The sequence below is a fragment of the Alosa pseudoharengus genome, unplaced genomic scaffold (genome assembly GCF_046254945.1).
Source record: "Alosa pseudoharengus isolate Yale_2024_CS ecotype anadromous, Long Island Sound unplaced genomic scaffold, YU_APseudo_1.1 YU_APseudo_1.1_scf_20, whole genome shotgun sequence".
NCBI lineage: Eukaryota > Metazoa > Chordata > Actinopteri > Clupeiformes > Clupeidae > Alosa > Alosa pseudoharengus.
In genome coordinates, this window is record NW_027468664.1 from 3,316,525 (window position 1) to 3,340,012 (window position 23,488).

Genomic DNA, 23,488 nt, shown 5'->3' on the forward strand with positions numbered 1-23,488 from the left:
GAGCGGTAGCTGGCCTGACCTATCTCACATATCAGGCCAGTGCTAGTTTGTGTTAGTCATCATGGTTAAAATCAATACTATGCCTTCAGTAGGCTTGTTCAGATGCAGGCAGCACTGCACAGGTCTGCTGAGCATGATGCATGCTAGACTTAAAGGAAAATTCCGGTATTTAGCACTTTGAGTCCCTTTTCTGGTTGGCTTTGGATGAACTAGTGGATACCAAAATTTTGACGATTGGTCCTGTCTTGACTTTTATGACTCGTTTTGAATCGCCTTTACTGCTTCAGAGTGGCAGCAACAGGCATGCATAAACATGTCCTAAAACAACCCTTAACATTCGTTTTCAAAACTGTTCAACTCACTGAGTTCTGATAGGCTTTATATGCTTATGCTAGAATGCACATTTTTATCCACATGGGCTCATCTGGGCTCGTCCGCATTGGGCTCGTCTACACTGGGCTTATCTGGGCTCGTCTACACTGGGCTTATCTGGGCTCATCTACATTGGGCTCGTCTGGGCTCATCTACATAGGGCTCGTCTGGGCTCATCTACACTGGGCTTATCTGCACTGGGCTTATCTGGGCTCATCTACACTGGGATAATCTGCACTGGGTTTATCTGCACTGGGCTTATCTGGGCTCATCTACACTGGGCTTATCTGCACTGGGCTTATCTGGGCTCATCTACACTGGGCTCGTCCGCATTGGGCTCGTCTGGGCTCATCTACACTGGGCTTATCTGGGCTCATCTACAGTACACTGGGCTCGTCTGGGCTCATCTACACTGGGTTTATTAAGTTGAAATAGTTGCCGAGTTCCCCTTTAAGGTGCGCTCAGAGTCCAGAGGGTGGCCTGTAGGGAGGTCACACCCAATTATGATCCAGATTCAGCAAATCACATGGTACTACCTTACCTGGAATGTGTGTGTGTGTGTGTGTGTGTGAGTGTGAGAGTGTGTGTGTGTGTGTGTGTGTGTGTCCACATCTGTCATCTTACTCTTCCGGACACTGTAACAAGACACCTGGACTCTCCCAACTCCTTTGTCAGGATCTTATTTATGGATTTCTCATCTACATTCATTACAGTGAACATCAACACTCTTCTGCAGCGCCTCCAACAGCTGCAAATTAGCCCAACTCTGACACTCTGGATTAAACAGCTGCAAGTTAGCCCAACTCTGACACTCTGGATTAAACAGCTGCAAGTTAGCTCAACTCTGACACTCTGGATTAAACAGCTGCAAGTTAGCCCAACTCTGACACTCTGGATTAAACAGCTGCAAGTTAGCCCAACTCTGACACTCTGGATTAAACAGCTGCAAGTTAGCCCAACTCTGACACTCTGGATTAGCTCAACTCTGACTCTGGATTACAGATGAACTGAGCGGAAGGAATCAACACTGATAATGTGTTGGTTATGACAATTAAAAATAAATTACACGAAACATTTTAATTAAAAAAAAAATCAATACCTAGCCTTTTTTAACCAACACAAACATTGCGTTTGTTAGTTTTAGAAGTCTGCCAATTTCGATGATGTCACTGGCATGGCAGGACCTGAGAGGGTCTATAGACAACAGCTGCAGCATATTATATACACACAAAATGAGTCATTTGAATGGCATGGGAGCCTGTGAGGGACAGGCCTGTAGTGTCTGACTACCACTAGATGGGGGGCAATCAGTTTCAGGCTCCAGCTCCACCTTCAGTAGGGTCGTTTGGGTGGAAATGACTGGTGTGTGTGGGTGCCGTCGGAGCATGGACGCTGCTCCGGAATCCATCTGTTGCAGAGCAGTGGCGAGGCGTAGGGAAAATGGACAGACCACAGCATGTGAGGATAAATGGGTGTAAGTCCACCAACACTATTTTAAACACCGGAGTGCCTCAGGGCTGTGTGTTGGACAATAAACTGGACTGGTCAGCCAACACTGACGCACTCTACAAGAAAGGGCAGAACAGGCTGTACTTCCTGAGGAGGCTGCGCTCCTTCAATGTGTGCAGCAAGCTCCTCAGGATGTTCTACCAGTCTGTTGTTGCCAGCGTCCTCTTCTATGCAGTGGTATGCTGGGGAGGAAACACAAGGAAGAAGGATGCTGGGCGACTTGACAAGCTGGTAAGGAAGGCTGGCTCTGTAGTGGGAGCTGAACTGGAGTGCATCACTTCAATATTTGACAAAAGGACCCTGAACAAACTGATCAACATCTTGGACAATGAATGTCATCCACTCTACAGCACTATTAAAAAGCAAAAGAGCTTGATCAGCTGGAGACTTCGCTCACTGCCATGCACAACTGAAAGGCTGAGGAAGTCATTTGTCCCCAGGGCCATTGAACTATTCAATGCTTCACTTAAGGGACGAGGAGAGATAGACTTCTCTGCTTAGTCTGTCTGCCTCTCCACCCTCTCCATGTTTGAGTACTGACTGCCCACTACTGCTTTACTACTGTTTTACTACTGTTTTACTAATGTCCACAGCCTAATGTTTTTATTACTGTTTTACTGCTACACTGTATTTCATGCTATATTAGCACACATGACCAATGGCTTCTGCTACAATACTGAATGGCTGTCTCTACTGTCTCTATTGTACAGTGGAGTTTGGTTATATGTTTATACTTAATACTTATATTTACCATTTCTGCTGTAAGTGCATGTTGTGTGTGATATCTGTATGCTACTGAGACCTTTGAATTTCCCCTTGGGGATCAATAAAGTATCTATCTATCTATATATATATATCTATATATATCTATATATATATCTATATCTATATATCTATATATATATATATATATATATATATATATATATATATATATATATATATATATATCTTGTCACCTGTCCTGTTCTCCATCTATACAAATGAGATCACCTGCAGCAGCACTGGACTCAAGCTTAAGCTATGGCCCACCTCACTGATGACGACTCCCTGTCCACTTACAAGCAGTATGTGCACAATGGCGCTTTGGTTCAAGAGAAGCTCACTGGAGCTTAATATCACCAAGACCAAGGAACTGTGTTGCCGTAGGGGCCGGCTGCTTGATACTCCTCATCCACTATCCACACCACTGAAACTGGAAGGGCAAGTAGTGGAACAGGTCGAACGTTTCAAGTACTTTGGTACCACCATCTCACCTTCACCCTGCATGTTGACACAATTTACACAAAGGCCCAACAGCGCATGTGTCTCCTCAGAAGGCTTAAAGGATTTGAAATGAGACAGGACATTATATTCAGAGTATATATACAGTCACTGATAGAGACTGTCATCGCTTTCAGCATCACATCTTAGTGCAGCTTCCTACCAAACAAACATCACATCTTAGTGAAGCTTCCTACCAAACAAACATCACATCTTAGTGCAGCTTCCTACCAAACAAATGCAAGAGAAAGCTAGCTGAGATAGCCAGGCAAGCTGTTAAGATCCTAAAACACCCATCTGATCTTTATATACAAGCCGTTAAGATCCTAGGCATTCCACAAAAACAGCCATCAAGATCTTTATATACAAGCCGTTAAGATCCTAGGCATTCCACAAAAGAAGCCATCTGATCTTTATATAGAAGCCGTTAAGATCCTAGGCATTCCACAAAAACAGCCATCTAATCTTTATACAAGCTGTTAAGATCCTAGGCATTCCACAAAAACAGCCATCTGATCTTTATATAAAGCAGTGGCGAGAAAATCCAACTTCATCATCCAGGATGCCTCCCACCCCCTCCACCAAAGCTTTGATCTTTTACCATCAGGAAGAAGGTTCAGACTGCCTCTGGCTAAGAAGTCATTATACAACAAATCCTTCATTCTCAATGCAATACATATGCAAAACTCATGCTACTTGTCATGATCAATGATTCACCATCCTGAAGTGTGAAACACACTCAGCACACAGTAATCCCAGCGCAGTGAGCTGCCCGCAACAACAGCTGCACTCGGGGAGCAGTGAGAGGTCACTTCAGCCTACTGGTCGGGGTTTGAACCAGCAATCCTCTGGTCACAAGTTCGAAGGGCTAACCAGTAGGCCACGGCTGCCCAATCACATATACAACACATCAAAACAATACTGACACATCACACACATTCTGCCTTCAATCAAAATAAAATATTCTAACATGGCAACACATTAGACAATAAAGCTTTTTGAATCTTTTGAATCTTTGAATTGAAATTGATCATAAGGTAGGCTACGTTTCGCAAGCAGTTCCTACTAGTATCCACTAGATGGAGGTAGAGAACCATGAAGTCTGCTAAATTTGGGTGCCACGTCCTTTCAAGACTCTTGAGCCATGTGACCTGGGAGCTTTGTGGGGGTTGATTCATTTGTGTCAGTGTCATACAGCAGGGGTCATTCCTGCACATACACTTGTGTAAGTGTCCATCAGCAGGGGTCATTCCTGCACATACACTTGTGTTAGTGTCCATCAGCAGGGGTCATTCCTGCACAGACACTTGTGTTAGTGTCATACAGCAGGGGTCATTCCTGCACAGACAGTCATATTCATCACTGTAGTCGTGCGTATCAAATCCAGAATAGAACATGCAAATCATCTGAGAGGTGACCAAGGGCATCACTACTTTGTGTTTTCTTCCTTCACTGTGTTCAGTCTCCTCAGCAGTGAGAAAAGCACTCAGTTTCACTCAGGAAAAAGCATTTACATAGACGTGTCAGTTCAGTTTGCATGAGTGTCACAGTTGTAGTTTTATTTATAGCCCTCTGAGTTCACGTCTTCATGGCTAAGAGCTGATTCTCATAGTGGACAACTCAACAATGACTTTCATCTTCATCTTCCTCTGGACACTTGTCCTTTGCTTACAGAGTAAGATCCTTGATATGTGTGGATGTGTCTCTGAATTTTCATTATACGTGGGAAGTTAATTTCTCTGAATTCTGTCTTCTCCACAGAGTCCTATGGACAGGTCACTGTGACTCAGACTCCTGCAGTGAAAGCTGTTCAACAGGGAGGATCAGTCACTCTGAACTGTAAAACCAGCAGTGATGTGACTAATGCAGGGACATCATATCCATATTTAACCTGGTACCAACAGAAACCTGGAGCAGCTCCTAAACTCCTGATCTATTTTGCCAAAACACTTCAGTCTGGGACTCCATCCAGATTCAGTGGCAGTGGAACTCACAGTGACTTCAGTCTGACCATCAGTAATGTCCAGGCTGAGGATGCAGGAGTTTACTACTGTCAGAGTGCACACCTTATCAACAGTAAATACGTGTTCACACAGTGCTAAAGCGCCGTACAAAAAGCTCCCTCAGTCAGGCTCCACATGACTGCACTGCTGCTGCTGGAGCTCACTGCAGGTGGAGAGCAGAGAACACAAGTGATGGGGTGTGTGTGTGTGTGTGTGTGTGTGTGTGGGGGGGGGGGGGTCTGATTGCTCAACTGAACACACTGACAATCATCACAATCAGGAGAGAAAGGAGGAGAGTTCAGAGGAGCTCTGTGAACTAGCCTGGGTTTTCCCATGCTGCCTTACACGCACGATTTTATTCACGCTGCTAGGCAGCCTGGATTCCATGGACTTCGTTTTCACCTCAACGAAGGAACCAATCACAGAATGGAGGTCAATAAGATGAGGTTTGGTGTTAGCCAGGCTAATGAACTCCTTTGTCTCGCTACAATTAGTCCTCTCCCATTGATCACCAGATAGTTAGTCACAGAAGCGCGGAGGAACAACTGCTTTTCTACGAGAGGAGAGTTCAGCCTGTGTGTTCTGTCCACCTCTGTGGCCGATGAAGGGGATCTCTGCAGTGTAGTGCAGTCTCTTCACTGTTATAACAGGAGATGAACTGAACCATGTAACTGTGGGACTGAGCAGCACACACTCAGATGCCCATTACACACTCAGATGCCCATTACACACTCAGATGCCCATTACACACTCAGATGTCCATTACACACTCAGATGTCCATTACACACTCAGATGCCCACTACACACTCTCCCTATGGTTCCATACTCAGCTGCAGGTGAAGGGAGTGTGTGTGCTACACTCACACAGGAGAGCAACAGAACCCTTTAACAGCAACACTGTGAGCAGCACAGGCTATGGGACACTGACCAGAGGCTAGAATGGAGGGGGTCACTGCTCTCATTTACATATTTGTGAATTAATCATATCTTCTCTACAAAGTACATTTGTACAAACGATAAACATTTATTTTGTATAAATACATGTCATTTAAATCTTTTCCTTCCATTATTCATGAATCATGAATTATTTGCCCTATTTGAAGTATTTACAACAATGATATGATATTATGATATTAGATCTTAAAAAACATCAACATTCCTCATGCAGATGAGAGATACAATTCATTCAGGCTGCAGTTTCATCCAGAGAAGATAGGGTTACGTGGGATGAACCAATGACTGAACTCCCTGATTTTATTTTGAGAAGATGTCGTCGTTATGTCTTCCACATTTATGAAAGGTTTGATATGAATGTTGAGTCATGTCTCATGAAACAGTCATGAATGCTTTATGTGCAGTTTATGACAGCTGCTATGAATGTGTTATGAACTCACCAGTGTTACCAAATTTTATAATGTAAAGAAAATGAAGAAAATATAGGGCCACACTGTCCTGATAGGACGGGATATGTGTCCGCGAGGAGATTTGGGTGATGGGGGATCCAGTCAGTGCTGCTTTTCTCACTGATCAGGGTCATCACACTGAGGGGCTACTTTGTGTTTTTTCTTCCTTCACTGTGTTCAGTCTCCTCAGCAGTGAGAAAAGCAGTCAGTTTCACTCAGGAAAAAGCATTTACATAGACGTGTCAGTTCAGTTTGCATGAGTGTCACAGTTGTAGTTTTATTTATAGCCCTCTGAGTTCACGTCTTCATGGCTAAGATCTGATTCTCATAGTGGACAACTCAACAATGACTTTCATCTTCATCTTCCTCTGGACACTTGTCCTCTGCTTACAGAGTAATATATTTTTTTATATATTTCATTCTGTTTAGTATTAATGCACAAACGTGTGTGAGGGTTTGTGTGTCTGAATTCTGATTAGTATTATGTCATAGGTTAAATATTTATCAGAATGTTCTTTGTCTTCTCTACAGAGTCCTATGGACAGGTCACTGTGGCTCAGACTCCTGCAGTGAAATCTGTTCAACAGGGAGGATCAGTCACTCTGAACTGTAAAACCAGCAGTGATGTAAATGATGCAGGGAAATCACAGCCTGATTTGTTCTGGTACCAACAGAAACCTGGAACAGCTCCTAAACTCCTGATCAAATATGTCAAGGAACTGGTGTCTGGGACTCCATCCAGTGGCAGTGGAACTCCAGTGGCAGTGGAACTCACAGTGACTTCACTCTGACCATCAGTAATGTCCAGGCTGAGGATGCAGGAGTTTACTACTGTCAGAGTTTTCATATTGTCAGTGGTAGCTATGTGTTCACACAGTGATAAAGCGCCGTACAAAAACCTCTCTCAGTCAGGCTCCACATGACTGCACTGCTGCACTGCGAGTTGCTACAGTATGTGTGTGTGTGTGTGTGTGTGTGTGCCAGAGCCCGTGACAATCCTCAGAGTGTTTCTACTCAGTAAGGCACATGTGAAAACATCATCAATACTGATAGACAGGATGTGTGTTATCAATACTGATAGACAGGGTGTGTGTTGGATTCATCAATACTGATAGACAGGATGTCTGTTATCAATACTGATAGACAGGGTGTGTGTTGGATTCATCAATACTGATAGACAGGGTGTGTGTTGGATTCATCAATACTGATAGACAGGATGTGTGTTGGATTCATCAATACTGATACAGGATGTCTGTTATCAATAGACAGGATCTGTGATGGAGTCGGTTGAGCAACTGTTATTGCAAGAGCAGTGTGCTGTCCGGTAATAATCTAAAAAGTATAGAAGCTTGTTTTCAGCCTACATAAATAAACATACTATGGTTCGAACCCTGACCAGTAGGCACGGCTGAAGTGCCCTTGAGCAAGGCACCTGACCCCTCACTGCTCCCCGAGCGCCGCTGTTGATGCAGGCAGCTCACTGCACTGGGATTAGCATGTGCTTCACCTCACTGTGTGTTCACTGTGTGCTGAGTGTTTCACTAATTCACGGATTGGGATAAATGCAGAGACCAAATTTCCCTCACGGGATTAAAAGAGTATATATACTTATACTTATGCTTAGTGTGTGTGTTAGATTTGGTTGAACAACCGTTGTTGCAGGAGCAGTGTGCACTGATACTCTCAGAGTGTAGAGGCTTGTTTTCAGCGTTTACCTTCTTTACTTCCAGACAACATCATATCTGTAGGACCTGGTGACCAATAGCATTATCACAGCATCTATTAGCTACATCACACTAAGCATTAGCCTACAGAGGATACTTTTAACCTGTTCAGCCAACATACACAACTGTAAATGTGATCTAATGCATTAGCCTACAGAGGACACTTTAACCTGTTCAGCCAACATACACAACTGTAAATGTGATCTAATGCATTAGCCTACAGAGGAGACTTTAACCTGTTCAGCCAACATACACAACTGTAAATGTGATCTAATGCATTACGTATTAGACAAACTCTCTGAAAGTTCATATAATCTGGGTGACGTGTAACATTTGCCTACAGATGATGTTTTGCATCAGTGCTGGACACCTCAGTGCCCTAGGAGTGTTTATACTGCAGCCTCAGTAGTGCACATGTGTGAGTTCAGCCTGTCAGATCTGAATGGACAACAAGATGCCTTTAGCTCTCATCCTCATCTGGACACTCACTCTCTACTGCCAAGGTAGGGCTGATGGACACAGAGTACAGCAGGCTATGATGACCACATCAGGAAGACTGTTTTAAAGAGACATAATGACAAAGAGAGAGGGTGGGATTGGTGTGGGATTACTGTGATCTTGTGTTAATGATGACATCATTAATTTGTGTTCCAGAATGTGAAGGACAGGTCAGTGTGACTCAGACTCCAACAGTGACAGCTGTTCGTCCAGGACAGACTGTGTCCATGAGCTGTAAAACCAGCAGGGATGTGGATACTGATTGTTACAATGACGATGGCCTTGATGGTCCGTGTCTCAGCTGGTACAAGCAGCAGTCTGGAGAGGCTCCCAAACTCCTGATCTATTCAGCTAGTTATAAACATACTGGGACTCCATCCAGATTCAGTGGCAGTGGATCTGGCAGTGACTTCACTCTGACCATCAGTAATGTCCAGGCTGAGGATGCAGGAGTTTACTACTGTCAGAGTGCACACCTTATCAACAGTAAATACGTGTTCACACAGTGCTAAAGCGCCGTACAAAAAGCTCCCTCAGTCAGGCTCCACATGACTGCACTGCTGCTGCTGGAGCTCACTGCAGGTGGAGAGCAGAGAACACAAGTGATGGGGGGGGGGGGGGGGGGGGTACTCCACATGACTGCTGCTCATAATAATCATCCAGATAATCTGATGGGTGTTCTGCTACTTCACATGTAGAGGAGAGTTCAGTTAGAACATTAGTTATCAGCACATCAGCACATGACACCTCACATGACTAACAGCTGGTAGTGTCCAGCCTATGTGTTCACTTGTCTCCCTCACATGATGAGCCCTGGACATTACACACTCAGATGCCCACTACACACTCAGATGCCCACTACACACTCAGATGCCCATTACACACTCAGATGTCCATGACACACTCAGATGGCCATTTCAGACTCAGATGTCCATGACACACTCAGATGCCCATTACACACTCAGGTGTCCATGACACACACTCCCTATGGGTCCATAGTAAGCTGCAGGTGAAGGGAGGGGGCTCACTGCTCTCATTTACACAGGCTATGGGACACTGACCAGAGGCTAGTATGGAGGGGACTCACTGCTCTCATTTACACAGGCTATGGGACATTAATTTATTCCCTCATATCTTCTCTACAAAGTACATTTGCACAAACAATAAACATTTATTTTCACAAACTCATAGGATCAGTTCAGTTGACCATCGACTGCAATGCCACAGACAGGCCTGTAGCAGCCTTCACCTCAGTAGGTCTCCCCTGCTGCAGTGATGCAGTATTGTGCTGCCTGACTGGGAAAAGATTGGGCAGATTTGGCATCCATCTTAGATTTGAGAGGAAGATTGTATTTGCACCACCATCATCTTAGATGTAGCAGGATTAGATATCTCCACCAGCACCATCTAAAGTATGAAGAAGAATGTATGAAGTATGAAGCATTCTCCAAAATGAAGTGATCTAGCATCTGATATTCATATAATGAGCAATGTGTAAAACAGATGCAGAATGTGTTTTAAAAAGTATCTTTTTCCCAAACAATCGTGTCCTGACTGAGGGAGGTTTTTATACTGCGCTCTATCGCTATGAACCATTTATAGGCTAATTAAAATATAAATAAAAACATGCCATAAACTTTGTTTACAGTAAATGTTTACTTGCTAATGTTTAGTCCAAACATGTGCAGACGTGCAGCAGACCCTTGTGCTCCTGTGATGCTTCAGCACCTCCTGCAGCAGCAGCAGTGCAGTCATGTGGAGCCTGACTGAGGGAGCTTTTTGTACGGCGCTTTAGCACTGGGTGAACACTGGGCCACTGTGGTATGTCTGACAGTAGTAAACTCCTGCATCCTCAGCCTGGACATTACTGATGGTCAGACTGAATTCACTGCCATAACTGGATCCTCCTCCAACAAACCTACTTGGAGTTGCGCCAAAGCGTGAGCTTATGCCAGTTATGAAAAGTGTAGGAGCTTCTCCAGGTTTCTGCAGATACCAGGAGACACAGTTGCTACAGTAACTGGTGAGGCTGCTGCTGCTTCTGCAGTTCAGTGTGATGGTTTGTCCCACAGGAACAGCTTTCACTGCTGGAGTCTGAGTCACACTGATCTGGCCCCTGCACTCTGAAACATTTCAAACATTTCAGTGGCATTTGGTTAGTGAATAAATATTTTTATGTGATATTCAAAAATAATCAAATTCAGTTAGCAAATAAACCCCACAAAACATGACTTTGTGGTTTTACCTGGAATGCAGAACAGGAGTGCCCAGAGGAATCTGATGAGAAAAGTCATATTGTCAGATTTGTGTTCTCCCAAATGACGGTGATCCAGTCCTCTCTCTGAGATATAAAGCTCTCAGCAGCACAATGTTCAGGTTGGTTATGCAAATATCCCCTCTGTCAGACTGGTGCCTTCAGTTCCCCACCCTTGGAAAGTGAATAAATATGTGAATAAATATTTTGAGCTCTATTTACCTGGAATAGCACCAGTTTCTGCTCTGCTGAAATCATCATTATCATGTGGTATTCAACTTTCTGTTGAAGTAAATCTTCCCTTATTGCGTTCATCATACCACAAGTGCCCCTGGACAAGACTGGTCACCGAAACCTACAGGCAGTTAATTTGAGCATCTGATTCTACCATGAGGAATACTATCATCAGGCCTACAGTACAGATTATTGCCGTATGGGAAATGTCTTCTTACTTGATACCTTTTTAGGGCACAGTCTGTGCAAACATAAAAATACTGGTCAGCAAATGGAAGGTCTAAGAACTGTAAATGGGCCTGCATTTTTGAACTTGGATTTTTTTTCTTTATTTTATCAAGGAAAAAGTTATAGAATAAAACCTGAAATTAACCGTGAATGAGTTTTTGATCTGCTAACACATGTTGCCCTCACTGTAACGGTATATTGCACTGCCAGTCACGGTCGCTGAGCCGTGAAGAGGTTTTTGTACAGCGTCTCTATGAGTCTGTATCACTGTGGTGGACTTTTGGTGGAGGCACAAGACTCGATGTTGGAAGTAAGTCCTGCTTTCATCTTTAACATAAAATCTTTGTCTACATATTAGTATTTTGGTAAAAAAAAGCCTTCATACGTGTCATTTGTATATATTCTGCAATGATGCGCTTTATTTAAGAATAGATTAGTCATAAACCTGCCTCTGAGTTTGGTCATAATGTGAAAAACTGAGTTCATTGTGTGTACTGGTGATTGGTGGGGAATCTTAGCCCCTGGTGAAGTGATTGGCAAATCTTTGCTGGATGAATTTTGTTGGGATATCAGAAATTGAAGGCATGTTGCTTGTGCGCCTCAGAGGAGGGTTTTTGTACGGCCACTGATAGTGTTTGTATCACTGTGGTGCACGTTTGGAGGCGGCACTAGACTTGACGTTGGAAGTAAGTAAACGGTCATACATTTGGAGTATTCTATAGTTCTATTCTATTCTACTCTATTCTATTCTACTCTATTCTATTCTACTCTATTCTATTCTACTATATTCTATTCTGTACACCACTGTAGGTCTAAGCTGCTTATCCATAGCACCACGTTTTCACCCAGAAGAGAATGTTGCCGTCTTTTCTTTGTCTCACAGAATTATTGGCTCTTGGCTCTTATTTGGAGATTCTGAATTCTGTCCTGTTTCTCTTCAACTGTATTTAGGAGAAATGAGAGCAGAACAATAGATCAATATTGCAAATAGAGAAAAAAAGCGTACATTTAAGATCTGAAATTGAACTTCAATAAGACTTGGGCTACAACTTGAAAGACAATTGAAACAATTTTTCAGAGTTGAAATTAAGGCATACATGAAAAAGCTCAATGTATGTCTAGGAGGAAAAGGCTACACAAAGAAAAGATCTCATCTTGAGTGTTTTTTCCTTCTGGGCAGATTGTTATACTTTTTAGAACTTGTGCTTGGGCCATACCTTTGTTTTGCAACTCAAACTAGTTTATTTTACTGTGATGTCCACTTTGTGTTTTAAATAGCCTATCATATGCATGTGTTTTCTGAAAACTGGTGATGTTAGACATTATGATATGAGATCTGGAAACTTTAGCTGCAACAGTATTGGCGTTAATGTTTCAATTAAGTTTTTATTTTTCTCTTGCTGTGAGTCAGAAAATGAATGCTCTGTTAGACCCAAATTAACCTAAAATTCTAAAATGTATGATGCTTTGATTTGCAATAAGACATTTCTACACAATGTGATGTTGTAATTGCAAGTATTATATATTATAAAAAAAATTGTCCTTTGAACAAGATCCAGTGTATGTGCAACACCATGTGGGCCTACTGTCATATAGCATCTGTAATATCATGTGTAGAGAGGTATTGCTGTTTCTCAACAGACAACCTCTTTATTCCTCTCTCTACCTCTTTGGTTCATTTCTCAGGTGACACCCGTCCCAAACTCACAGTCCTGCCCCCCCTGCACACCAGCGGGACTTCAGCCACGGTGATGTGCCTGGCTAACGGAGGCTTCCCGTCCGACTGGGCGCTGAGCTGGAAGGTAGCGGGGAGCAGCAGGAGCGGGGAGACCAGTGTCTTTGGCCCACAGAAGGACGGCCTGTACAGCTGGAGCAGCACCCTGACCCTCCCTCTCCAGGAATGGAACCAGGGGCACGCAGTGACCTGCGAGGCAAAGCAGGGCTCCCAGACCGTCACTGAGATCCTGAAGAAATCAGACTGCTCCTAGAGTCTCCTCTGTGACTGTCTTTCTTGATCATCTGAAATATGTGTAGCGTTGAACCTTTCATGTGTTTCAAAGAAGTACTAATAAAGGAGTTTGATGATAAGAGACTTGCAATTGTAGTCTTGTTCTTTATAAATACTGGAAATCCTACTATTAGTCATAAATTAACTTTAATTTACCCCATTTACACAGTCATAGTTCAACATCATACGAGGGGAATTATTCCAATATCATTCCGAACTATGAAGGAAGTGAAATGCTCTATGAAAATCAATGTTGATGCTCTTGTAATGCAGCATGTTGAAGATTTTTTTGATTTTTTTTTTTTAATTAAAAACACACAAAAATACATACAATTCAGTAAAGTAATATTATAGAAAAGAAAAACACGAGTGTCAACCATATGAGGTTTTCAGATTTAATCAACAGAGTTCATGAATAACCTGCCTTCTCTACCACCATAAAAGGACCTTAGAAGTACAGAAATGCTGATGAATCCTTATAAACTCTATAACTCCCTCGTCAGTCTGACTTTACTGTCTGTAATGTGCCCTCATGTAAATCCCTTGAGAACACTTGAACATCTGGCGATAGTGCTGCTCTATTCTGGGACTAGCAGACCCACTCAGGCCTGGCAATGCAAATCCAAGTTTCCCCCACAGACTGCTCTGTTTCCTGGGTTACACCTACAGGCACAAACTGCACTGGGACAGCTGTGCTCAGTTACACGGCTGTACTTTCACTCAGGCCAACTCAGGTATTGCAGGATGTATCATTGCATGATGATGGTATTTAGTTTTAATTACATTAAGTTTTTTAATTACATTTAGTTACAGTAGTTTATGCTACCACTAAACAACTAGACTATCATCAGCAAATCTACAAATGTTGATTTGTTATACACAGACCCCCCCCCCCCACACACACACACACACACCTTTATCTCTTGGTGATCACCTCCCTCTACTGGTGGTGAATGGTAGTGAATCACAGTTTAGAGCTTCATTAATCCATGCTGTTCATTTACCGTTGCTGTTGCCGCTCTCTCTCCCTCTCTCTCTCTCCCTCTCGCTCTCTCTCCCTCTCTCTCTCTCGCTCTCGCTCTCTCTCTCACTCTCTCTCTCTCTCTCTCTATCTCTATGTGAGGGAATTGGTGTTGACATGTGATGTTATATTCATGAATTAAATCACTCAGTAAAACAGACATTTGACATTTGACATGGTCCCATTTGATATCTTCCTCTCCTGTAGTCACACAGGGTCATCAGATATGGATCAGATGAAGAGTTCAATGGGAATCATGAAATACATGTTATTGGAGCGGCCTTATCCTGTGCCCATTACGTAATGCCCTGCAATCAATCAATCAACCAATCAATCAATCAATCAATCAGTCAATCAATCAGTCAATCAATCAAGCAATCAAGCAATCATTCAGTCATTCATTCCTCATTCATCAATCATCATTCATTCATATTTCATCATTCATCATTCATCAATCATCATTCAGCATTCAATCAGTCTGTCTGTCTGTCTGTCTGTCTTCTGAGACATGGCATACATGATGTAGCTTTAAACCGCTTCATTCACACTGTGTAAGGCATAGATATTAGAAAGCTAGAGACTGCATTGCGCCGCCATCTTGGTGAGGGCAACAATCACTGGAGGCCAATGGAGGAGCATGTGACTCTGACTGGAAATCAGACAGTGTCTCTGATTGCCCCCAAGTGTTGCCCATAGACAGTAAAGGTGTTGCCCCCAAGTGTTGCCCATAGACAGTGAGGTGTTGCCCCCAAGTGTTGCCCATAGACAGTGAGGTGTTGCCCCCAGCAATATGGCGGCCGCGTTCACATGTCACCTAATAGAACTCGATGGACAATGTGGTATTTAGCTTTCTAATATCTATGATGTAAGGCACCACCAGACCAACACCAACACCAAACCACCAGTAGGTGGTGCTGTTGGACTGAAGACTTGTTTGTAGAGCAATACTCTCAGGTCTTGGAGTCCTCCTGCATGCAGATAACCACGGCCATGGCACCAGCATACTGTATGAGACGTCTTTATAAGCAGGGCCATGGCACCAGCATACTGTATGAGACGTCTTTATAAGCAGGGCCATGGCACCAGCATACTGTATGAATGAGACGTCTGCTGTTCTATTTGACCTCATATGTGACTACAGAGAATAGGAGGATGAAGTAGATGGTGATCTGTGGCACATGGTTGTCATCATACCATCTCATAACTTCTCACCACAAGATGGATGCTGCAGAGTGATCAGTACTTCAGTGCATATCCACTCTTGCTCCTTTCATGCTGTTCTGGAGGAATATTTGCATGTAGATGTTGATTTGCATGAATGGATGACAGCTCTAGTTGGATATTTATATTGTGTGTTCAAAATGCTTTAGAGCAACAGAGAGCCTGTCATCCTTCTAGACAATTCATCATAACACAACAATGACACCCATCCTCATAGCCTTCTGGACTGTTGCCTTCTGCTTTAGAGGTAAGAAACTGACCACATTTTCTCCAGCACAAGAGTTATTGTTTTTGTGTGTCTGTATGTGTGTGTGTGTGTGTGTGTGTGTGTGTGTGTGTGTGTGTGTGTGTTTGTAAGAGGTTTTATGATATTTAAATGATACTTTTTCTCTACAGAGTCCTATGGACAGGTCATTGTGACTCAGACTCCTGCAGTGAAAGCTGTTCAACAGGGAGGATCAGTCACTCTGAATTGTAAAACCAGCAGTAATGTGTATGATGCAGGGACATCTACTTCTAATTCTCCTCGATTAGCCTGGTACCAACAGAAACCTGGAGCAGCTCCTAAACTCCTGATCTATTTTGCCAAAACACTTCAGTCTGGGACTCCATCTAGATTCAGTGGCAGTGGAACTCACAGTGACTTCACTCTGACCATCAGTAATGTCCAGGCTGAGGATGCAGGAGTTTACTACTGTCAGAGTTACCATAGTGGTGGTGTGTTCACACAGTGCTAAAGCGCCGTACAAAAACCTCCCTCAGTCAGGCTCCACATGACTGCACTGCTGCTGTGTGTGTGTGTGTGTGTGTGTGTGTGTGTGTGTGTATGTGTGTGTGTGTGTGGGGCATGTGTGTGTGTGTGTGTGTGTGTGTGTGGGGCGTGTGTATGTGTGTGTGTGTGTGTGTGTGTGTGTGTGTGTGTGTGTGTGTGTGTATGTGTGTGTGTGTGTGTGGGGCGTGTGTGTGTGTGTGTATGTGTGTGTGTGTGTGTGGGGTGTGTGTGTGTGTGTGTGTGTGTGTGTGTGTGTGTGTGTATGTGTGTGTGTGTGTGTGTGTGGGGGGGGCGTGTGTGTGTGTGTGTGTGTGTGTGTGTGTGGGGCGTGTGTGTGTGTGTGTGTGTGTGTGGGGGGGGGGGGGGGCGTGTGTGTGTGTGTGTGTGTGTGTGTGGGGCGTGTGTGTGTGTGTGTGTGTGTGTGTGTGTGTGTGTGTGTATGTGTGTGTGTGTGTGTGTGTGCGTGCACATTTCCACACACACACATCTCCACACACATTTCCATACAAATACAAAGTTGTTGCCCCCCACCCCATATTCATATAACAATGAAGTATTTGATACGATATTATGATATTAGATCTTATAAAACAACATTCCTCATGCAGATGAGAGATGACTTTCAATCAGGCTGCAGTTTTACCAGGAGAAACCAGAGTTATGTGGGAATGAGAAGTAGCCTGAAAAGATGTCACTGTCCTGGGTTAGGTGGGAATGAACCAATGACTGAACTCCCTGATAAAGCCTGCTGGTGCTACTGTCCTGGGTCAGACAGCTGATAGAGCAGCCTGTTGGTGCTACTGTCCTGGGTCAGACAGCTGATAGAGAATCCTGCTGGTGTTACTGTCCTGGGTCAGACAGCTGATAGAGCAGCCTGCTGGTGTTACTGTGTAGCGCCCCAATGCCGTGGTATGTCACATACATATATACTAAATCTCCCTCTTTGACTCTTTAACTTAAATGTAATTATTCTATCTTTTAGGTTTTGAGATGTAAGCTTTTATGGACTTGTGTACGGTTTAATATCTCTAATGAAAGAGTATCAACACCTTGATAAGTACATTCAAAATAGAAATCTTTTACTTTGTAAAAATATAAATGAAAAATATGGTATTCCACAATTGTTTCTCATATTCCCTTATTTCACTTTACTTGAAATTTAAAGTTTAAATGTGAAACCTAATTCTCTTTTCACACCTTTAAGTTTCCTATTTAAACCCATTTGACATGAACTCAAATAATTTCCAATGTTAAACCAACTTTAGTTCAATGGGAAATGGCTCCAGTGGAATGATAATCAAACTCAAATATTCATAAAATGCTAAAGACCTCCTTTACAGTAAGCGTCTAGCACTCATACACATGTAAGCACTCTTACACATGTGTGTGTGTGTGTGTGTGTGTGTGTGTGTGTGTGTGTGTGTGTGTGTGTGTGTGTGTGTGTGTGTGTGTGTGCTACATTTGGTTGAACAACCGTTGTTGCAGGAGCAGTGTGCACTGATACTCTCAGAGTGTAGAGGCTTGTTTTCAGCGTTTACCTTCTTTACTTCCAGACAACATCATATCTGTAGGACCTGGTGACCAATAGCATTATCAGAGCGTCTATTAGCTACATCACACTAAGCATTAGCCTACAGAGGACACTTTAACCTGTTCAGCCAACATACACAACTGTAAATGTGATCTAATGCATTAGCCTACAGAGGACACTTTAACCTGTTCAGCCAACATACACAACTGTAAATGTGATCTAATGCATTAGCCTACAGAGGAGACTTTAACCTATGATGACCACATCAGGAAGACTGTTTTAAAGAGACATAATGACAAAGAGAGAGGGTGGGATTGGTGTGGGATTACTGTGACCTTGTGTTAATGATGACATCATTAATTTGTGTTCCAGAATGTGAAGGACAGGTCAGTGTGACTCAGACTCCAACAGTGACAGCTGTTCGTCCAGGACAGTCTGTGTCCATGAGCTGTAAAACCAGCAGTGATGTGGCCACTCATGTGGATATGACCACTTGGAGTTAAATTCCATATCTGAGCTGGTACAAGCAGCAGTCTGGAGAGGCTCCTATAGTCCTGATCTATAAAACCAACTGCCTGCTGCCCAGTAGGGACACTGAGGGACAATGGAGGAGCTTCAGCACCACGGACAGCAGCAGTTGACTGAGGGCAGGTGGGGTAGAGGGGTCACTGTGGATGACCCGCCCCCAGTTCAGCACCACGGACAGCTGCAGTGGACTGAGGGCAGGTGGGTAGAGGGGTCACTGTGGACGACCCGCCCCCCCCGGTTGACATGACCAGTGCTGCTCAGTCCCAGTTACATGGTTCAGTTCATCTCCTGTGATAACAGTGAAGACACTGCACTACACTGCAGAGATCCCCTTCATCTGCATCTGGTGATGGCCACATAGTGGGACCATGCAGTGGACATATGGGTCCTCATGTGAACCACAGAGGTGGACAGCACACACAGGCTGAACTCTCCTCTCCATCTGCAGCAGTAGTGCACTCAGCAGTTATCAGGCTGTTTGGGATGATTTCAGTTGAACAACCTGAACCACCCCCCCCCCCCCCCCCCCCCCCCCCCACACACACACACACACACACACACACACACACACCCCATCACTTGTGTTCTCTGCTCTCCACCTGCAGTGAGCTCCAGCAGCAGCAGTGCAGTCATGTGGAGCCTGACTGAGGGAGCTTTTTGTACGGCGCTTTAGCACTGTGTGAACACACCACCACTATGGTAACTCTGACAGTAGTAAACTCCTGCATCCTCAGCCTGGACATTACTGATGGACAGAGTGAAGTCACTGCCAGATCCACTGCCACTGAATCTGGATGGAGTCCCAGTATGTAGAAATTTACCAGCAATTATTATCAGTTTGGGAGCCTCTCCAGACTGCTGCTTGTACCAGTGCAGACATTGCTGACCCCAGGATTCATGGTAACAATTAGCATGGACATCACTGCTGGTTTTACAGCTCATGGACACAGTCTGTCCTGGACGAACAGCTGTCACTGTTGGAGTCTGAGTCACACTGACCTGTCCTTCACATTCTGGAACACAAATGAATGATGTCATCATTAACACAAGATCACAGTGATCCCACACCAATCCCACCCTCTCTCTTTGTCATTATGTCTCTCCTAATGTGGCCATCACTGCCATAACTGGTTCCTTCACAAATAAATAGATTTGGCAGAAAAAAATGCTAAATGATTTAAAATAATCGATTTCAGATTGTAAGAAATGTAGAGCACCATGTGGTGGTTATACCTGGAATGCAGAACAGGAGTGCCCAGAGGAATCTGATGAGAAAAGTCATGTTGTCAGATTTATGTTCTCCACAACCATGGTGATCCAGTCCTCCTCTCTCTGAGATATAAAGCGCTGAAGGGCAAAATGTTCAGTTTGGTTATGCAAATTTACCCTCTGTCAGACTGGTGTCTTCAGTTCCTAGAAAAAGAAGACTCTTTTACTCTTATACTATACTTGAACTGTTTAAATGTTTCAGTCTATATTTCCCAGCAGTAACCAACCGGTGTGTTTGGCAGCTGCTGACTAAACAATCCTCAGATGCACAGCTGGACTGCAGGAGCCCCAGGATGATAGAATGGATCTTTCTGAGTCTGGCAGAAATAATACAAAATGCTCTACTGTCCTGCCAAAATGATTACCGTGTGATATTAAAGATTGATTTCTGTTAAGGTAAATCTTTATCTTCCCTTATTGCACTTTATATTTAATACTTTAATCATACAGCAAACAGCCCTGGACAAGACTGGGGCCTAAACGTACGGCCAGTTTACTTAGAGCATCTGATTTCTCCATCAGGAATGACCACATTGAAACGTATCCACCACTGCAGCCTACAATGCTCACTGTGAAATATCTGCTTTTGTAATGTAATCTTGTTATGAGGCTGTATATCATTTGTGCAAATGTATAAGTATTGGTAGAGAAGATATAAAGGAAAATGTTAACTTGGATGAAAGACTGAAAATAAAATTTAAACCTGAAATTAAGCATGACTGAATTTTTGATCTACTAACACATGTTGCCCTCACTGTAACGGTATATTGCACTGCCAGTCACAGTCGCTGAGCCGTGAAGAGGTTTTTGTACAGCGTCTCTATGAGTCTGTATCACTGTGGTGGACTTTTGGTGGAGGCACTAGACTCGATGTTGGAAGTAAGTCCTGCTTTCATCTTTAACATAAAATCTTTGTCTACATATTAGTATTTTGGTAAAAAAAGCCTTCATACTTGTCATTTTTATATATTCTGCAATAATGTGCTTTATTTAAGAATAGATTAGTCATAAACCTGCCTCTGAGTTTGGTCATAATGTGAAAAACTGAGTTCATTGTGTGTACTGGTGATTGGTGGGGAATCTTAGCCCCTGGTGAAGTGATTGGCAATCTTTGCTGGATGAATTTTGTTGGGATATCAGAAATTGAAGGCATGTTGCTTGTGCGCCTCAGAGGAGGGTTTTTGTACGGCCACTGATAGTGTTTGTATCACTGTGGTACACGTTTGGAGGTGGCACTAGACTTGACATTGGAAGTAAGTAAACGGTCATACATTTGGAGTATTCTATAGTTCTATTCTATTCTACTATATTCTATTCTATTCTATTCTATTCTACTATATTCTATTCTACTCTATTCTATTCTACTCTATTCTATTCTGTACACCACTGTAGGTCTAAGCTGCTTATCCATAGCACCACGTTTTCACCCAGAAGAGAATGTTGCCGTCTTTTCTTTGTCTCAGAGGAATATTGGCTTTTAGATTTGTAGATTCTGCATTCTGTCCCATTTCTCTTCAACTGTATTTAGGAGAAATAAGGAGTAGAACAATAGATTATAGAACGTGAATTACACTCGCGCTAGAACTTGGAAGACTATTGGAACACAATGTCGTAGGACTGGAAAGTAAGACATACAAGAAAAGGCTAGACAAAGAACAGATCTTATTATGAATTGCATTTCCTCTGGGTAAATTGTTATGCTGTTTCCGTAACAGTGCAGAACTTGTGCTTTGGTCATAACTGTGTTTTGCAACTCAAACATCAAACTAGTTTATTTATTTAACTGTAATGTTGCCGGCTTTGTATGTTAGATTACCTAATCATATGCATGTGTTTTCAGAAAATATGTGATGTTAGGCTTTGTGATATGACATCTGGTAACTCTAGTAGCTGCAACAGTATTGACGTTAGTTTTTCTATTAATATTTCACTATATTTTTGTCTCCTGCTGTGAGTCAGAAAATGGATGATCTGTTAGATCCAAATTAACTTAAAACTTCTGATGCTTTTATTTGGACTGAGACATTTCTACACAATATTCTGTTCTTATTGCAAGTCTCAGTCTTCTACGACGGATCTTTTGAGCAAATGTGCTGATGTTACCAGTTGCCTATTACATCAACCTGCACATCCTTGGTTAATCCGTACTGATTAAAAAATATGATCCTTTGAACAAGATCCAGTGTATGTGCAACAGCATGTGGGCCTACTGTCATATAGCATCTGTAATATCATGTGTAGAGAGGTATTGCTGTTTCTCAACAGACAACCTCTTTATTCCTCTCTCTACCTCTTTGGTTCATTTCTCAGGTGACACCCGTCCCAAACTCACAGTCCTGCCCCCCCTGCACACCAGCGGGACTTCAGGCACGGTGATGTGCCTGGCTAACGGAGGCTTCCCGTCCGACTGGGCGCTGAGCTGGAAGGTAGCGGGGAGCAGCAGGAGCGGGGAGACCAGTGTCTTTGGCCCACAGAAGGACGGCCTGTACAGCTGGAGCAGCACCCTGACCCTCCCTCTCCAGGAATGGAACCAGGGGCACGCAGTGACCTGCGAGGCAAAGCAGGGCTCCAAGACCGTCACTGAGATCCTGAAGAAATCAGACTGCTCCTAGAGTCTCCTCTGTGACTGTCTTTCTTGATCATCTGAAATATGTGTAGCGTTGAACCTTTCATGTGTTTCAAAAAAGTACTAATAAAGGAGTTTGATGATAAGAGACTGGCAATTGTAGTCTTGTTCTTTGTAAATATTGGGAATCCTACTATTAGTCATAAACTAACTTTAATTAACCCATTTACACGGTCATAGTTCAACATCATACGAGGGAAATTATTCCAATATCATAATGAACTATGAAGGGAGTGAAATGCTCTATGGAATTCAATGTTGATGCTCTTGTAATGCAGCATGTTGAAGATTTTTTTGAAAAAAAATTTTTGATTTAAAATGTTAAGGTTCTTAATAAGCCACTGACATATTTCCTAAAATACATACAATTCAGTAAAGTAATACTATATAAAAGAAAAACACGAGTGTCAACCATATGAGGTTTTCAGATTTAATCAACAGAGTTAATGAATAACCTGCCTTCTCTACCACCATAAAAAGACCAATTAGACCTTAGAAGTACAGAAATGCTGATGAATCCTTATAAACTCTATAACTCCCTCGTCAGTCTGACTTTACTGTCTGTAATGTGCCCTCATGTAAATCCCTTGAGAACACTTGAACATCTGGCGATAGTGCTGCTCTATTCTGGGACTAGCAGACCCACTCAGGCCTGGCAATGCAAATCCAAGTTTCCCCCACAGACTGCTCTGTTTCCTGGGTTACACCTACAGGCACAAACTGCACTGGGACAGCTGTGCTCAGTTACACGGCTGTACTTTCAGGTATTGCAGGACATGCCGTTGCATGATGACGGTATTAAGTTTTAATTACATTAAGTTTTTTTAATTATGTTTAGCTACAGTAGTTTATGCTACTAGCCTAGAAATCTAGACACACCCTAACAGCAGCCTGCAGAGTGCTAGTCTAGCAACTCTCGGTTGGCTTGCGAGCTGGAAAAATTAAACTTTGATAGGGCCAATCACATCGTGTATAGAGATGTTAGGCGGGCTTAACATAATGATTGATGGCAGAGTCACAGAT

General features: G+C 43.1%; 2 gene segments (V, D, J or C); both read left to right on the forward strand.

Annotated features, from left to right (window-relative positions):
- Window positions 1-4,748: 4,748 nt before the first annotated feature.
- Window positions 4,749-13,577, forward strand: LOC143135897 (Ig kappa chain V-III region MOPC 63-like). The segment is given in 5 exon segments: window positions 4,749-4,819; window positions 4,906-5,239; window positions 7,294-7,298; window positions 12,152-12,175; window positions 13,176-13,577. Coding segments are annotated over 5 exon segments (714 nt in total).
- A 2,319-nt stretch (window positions 13,578-15,896) lies between these two features.
- Window positions 15,897-22,555, forward strand: LOC143135898 (Ig kappa chain V-III region MOPC 63-like). The segment is given in 4 exon segments: window positions 15,897-15,986; window positions 16,136-16,460; window positions 20,681-20,718; window positions 22,150-22,555. Coding segments are annotated over 4 exon segments (714 nt in total).
- Window positions 22,556-23,488: the final 933 nt, after the last annotated feature.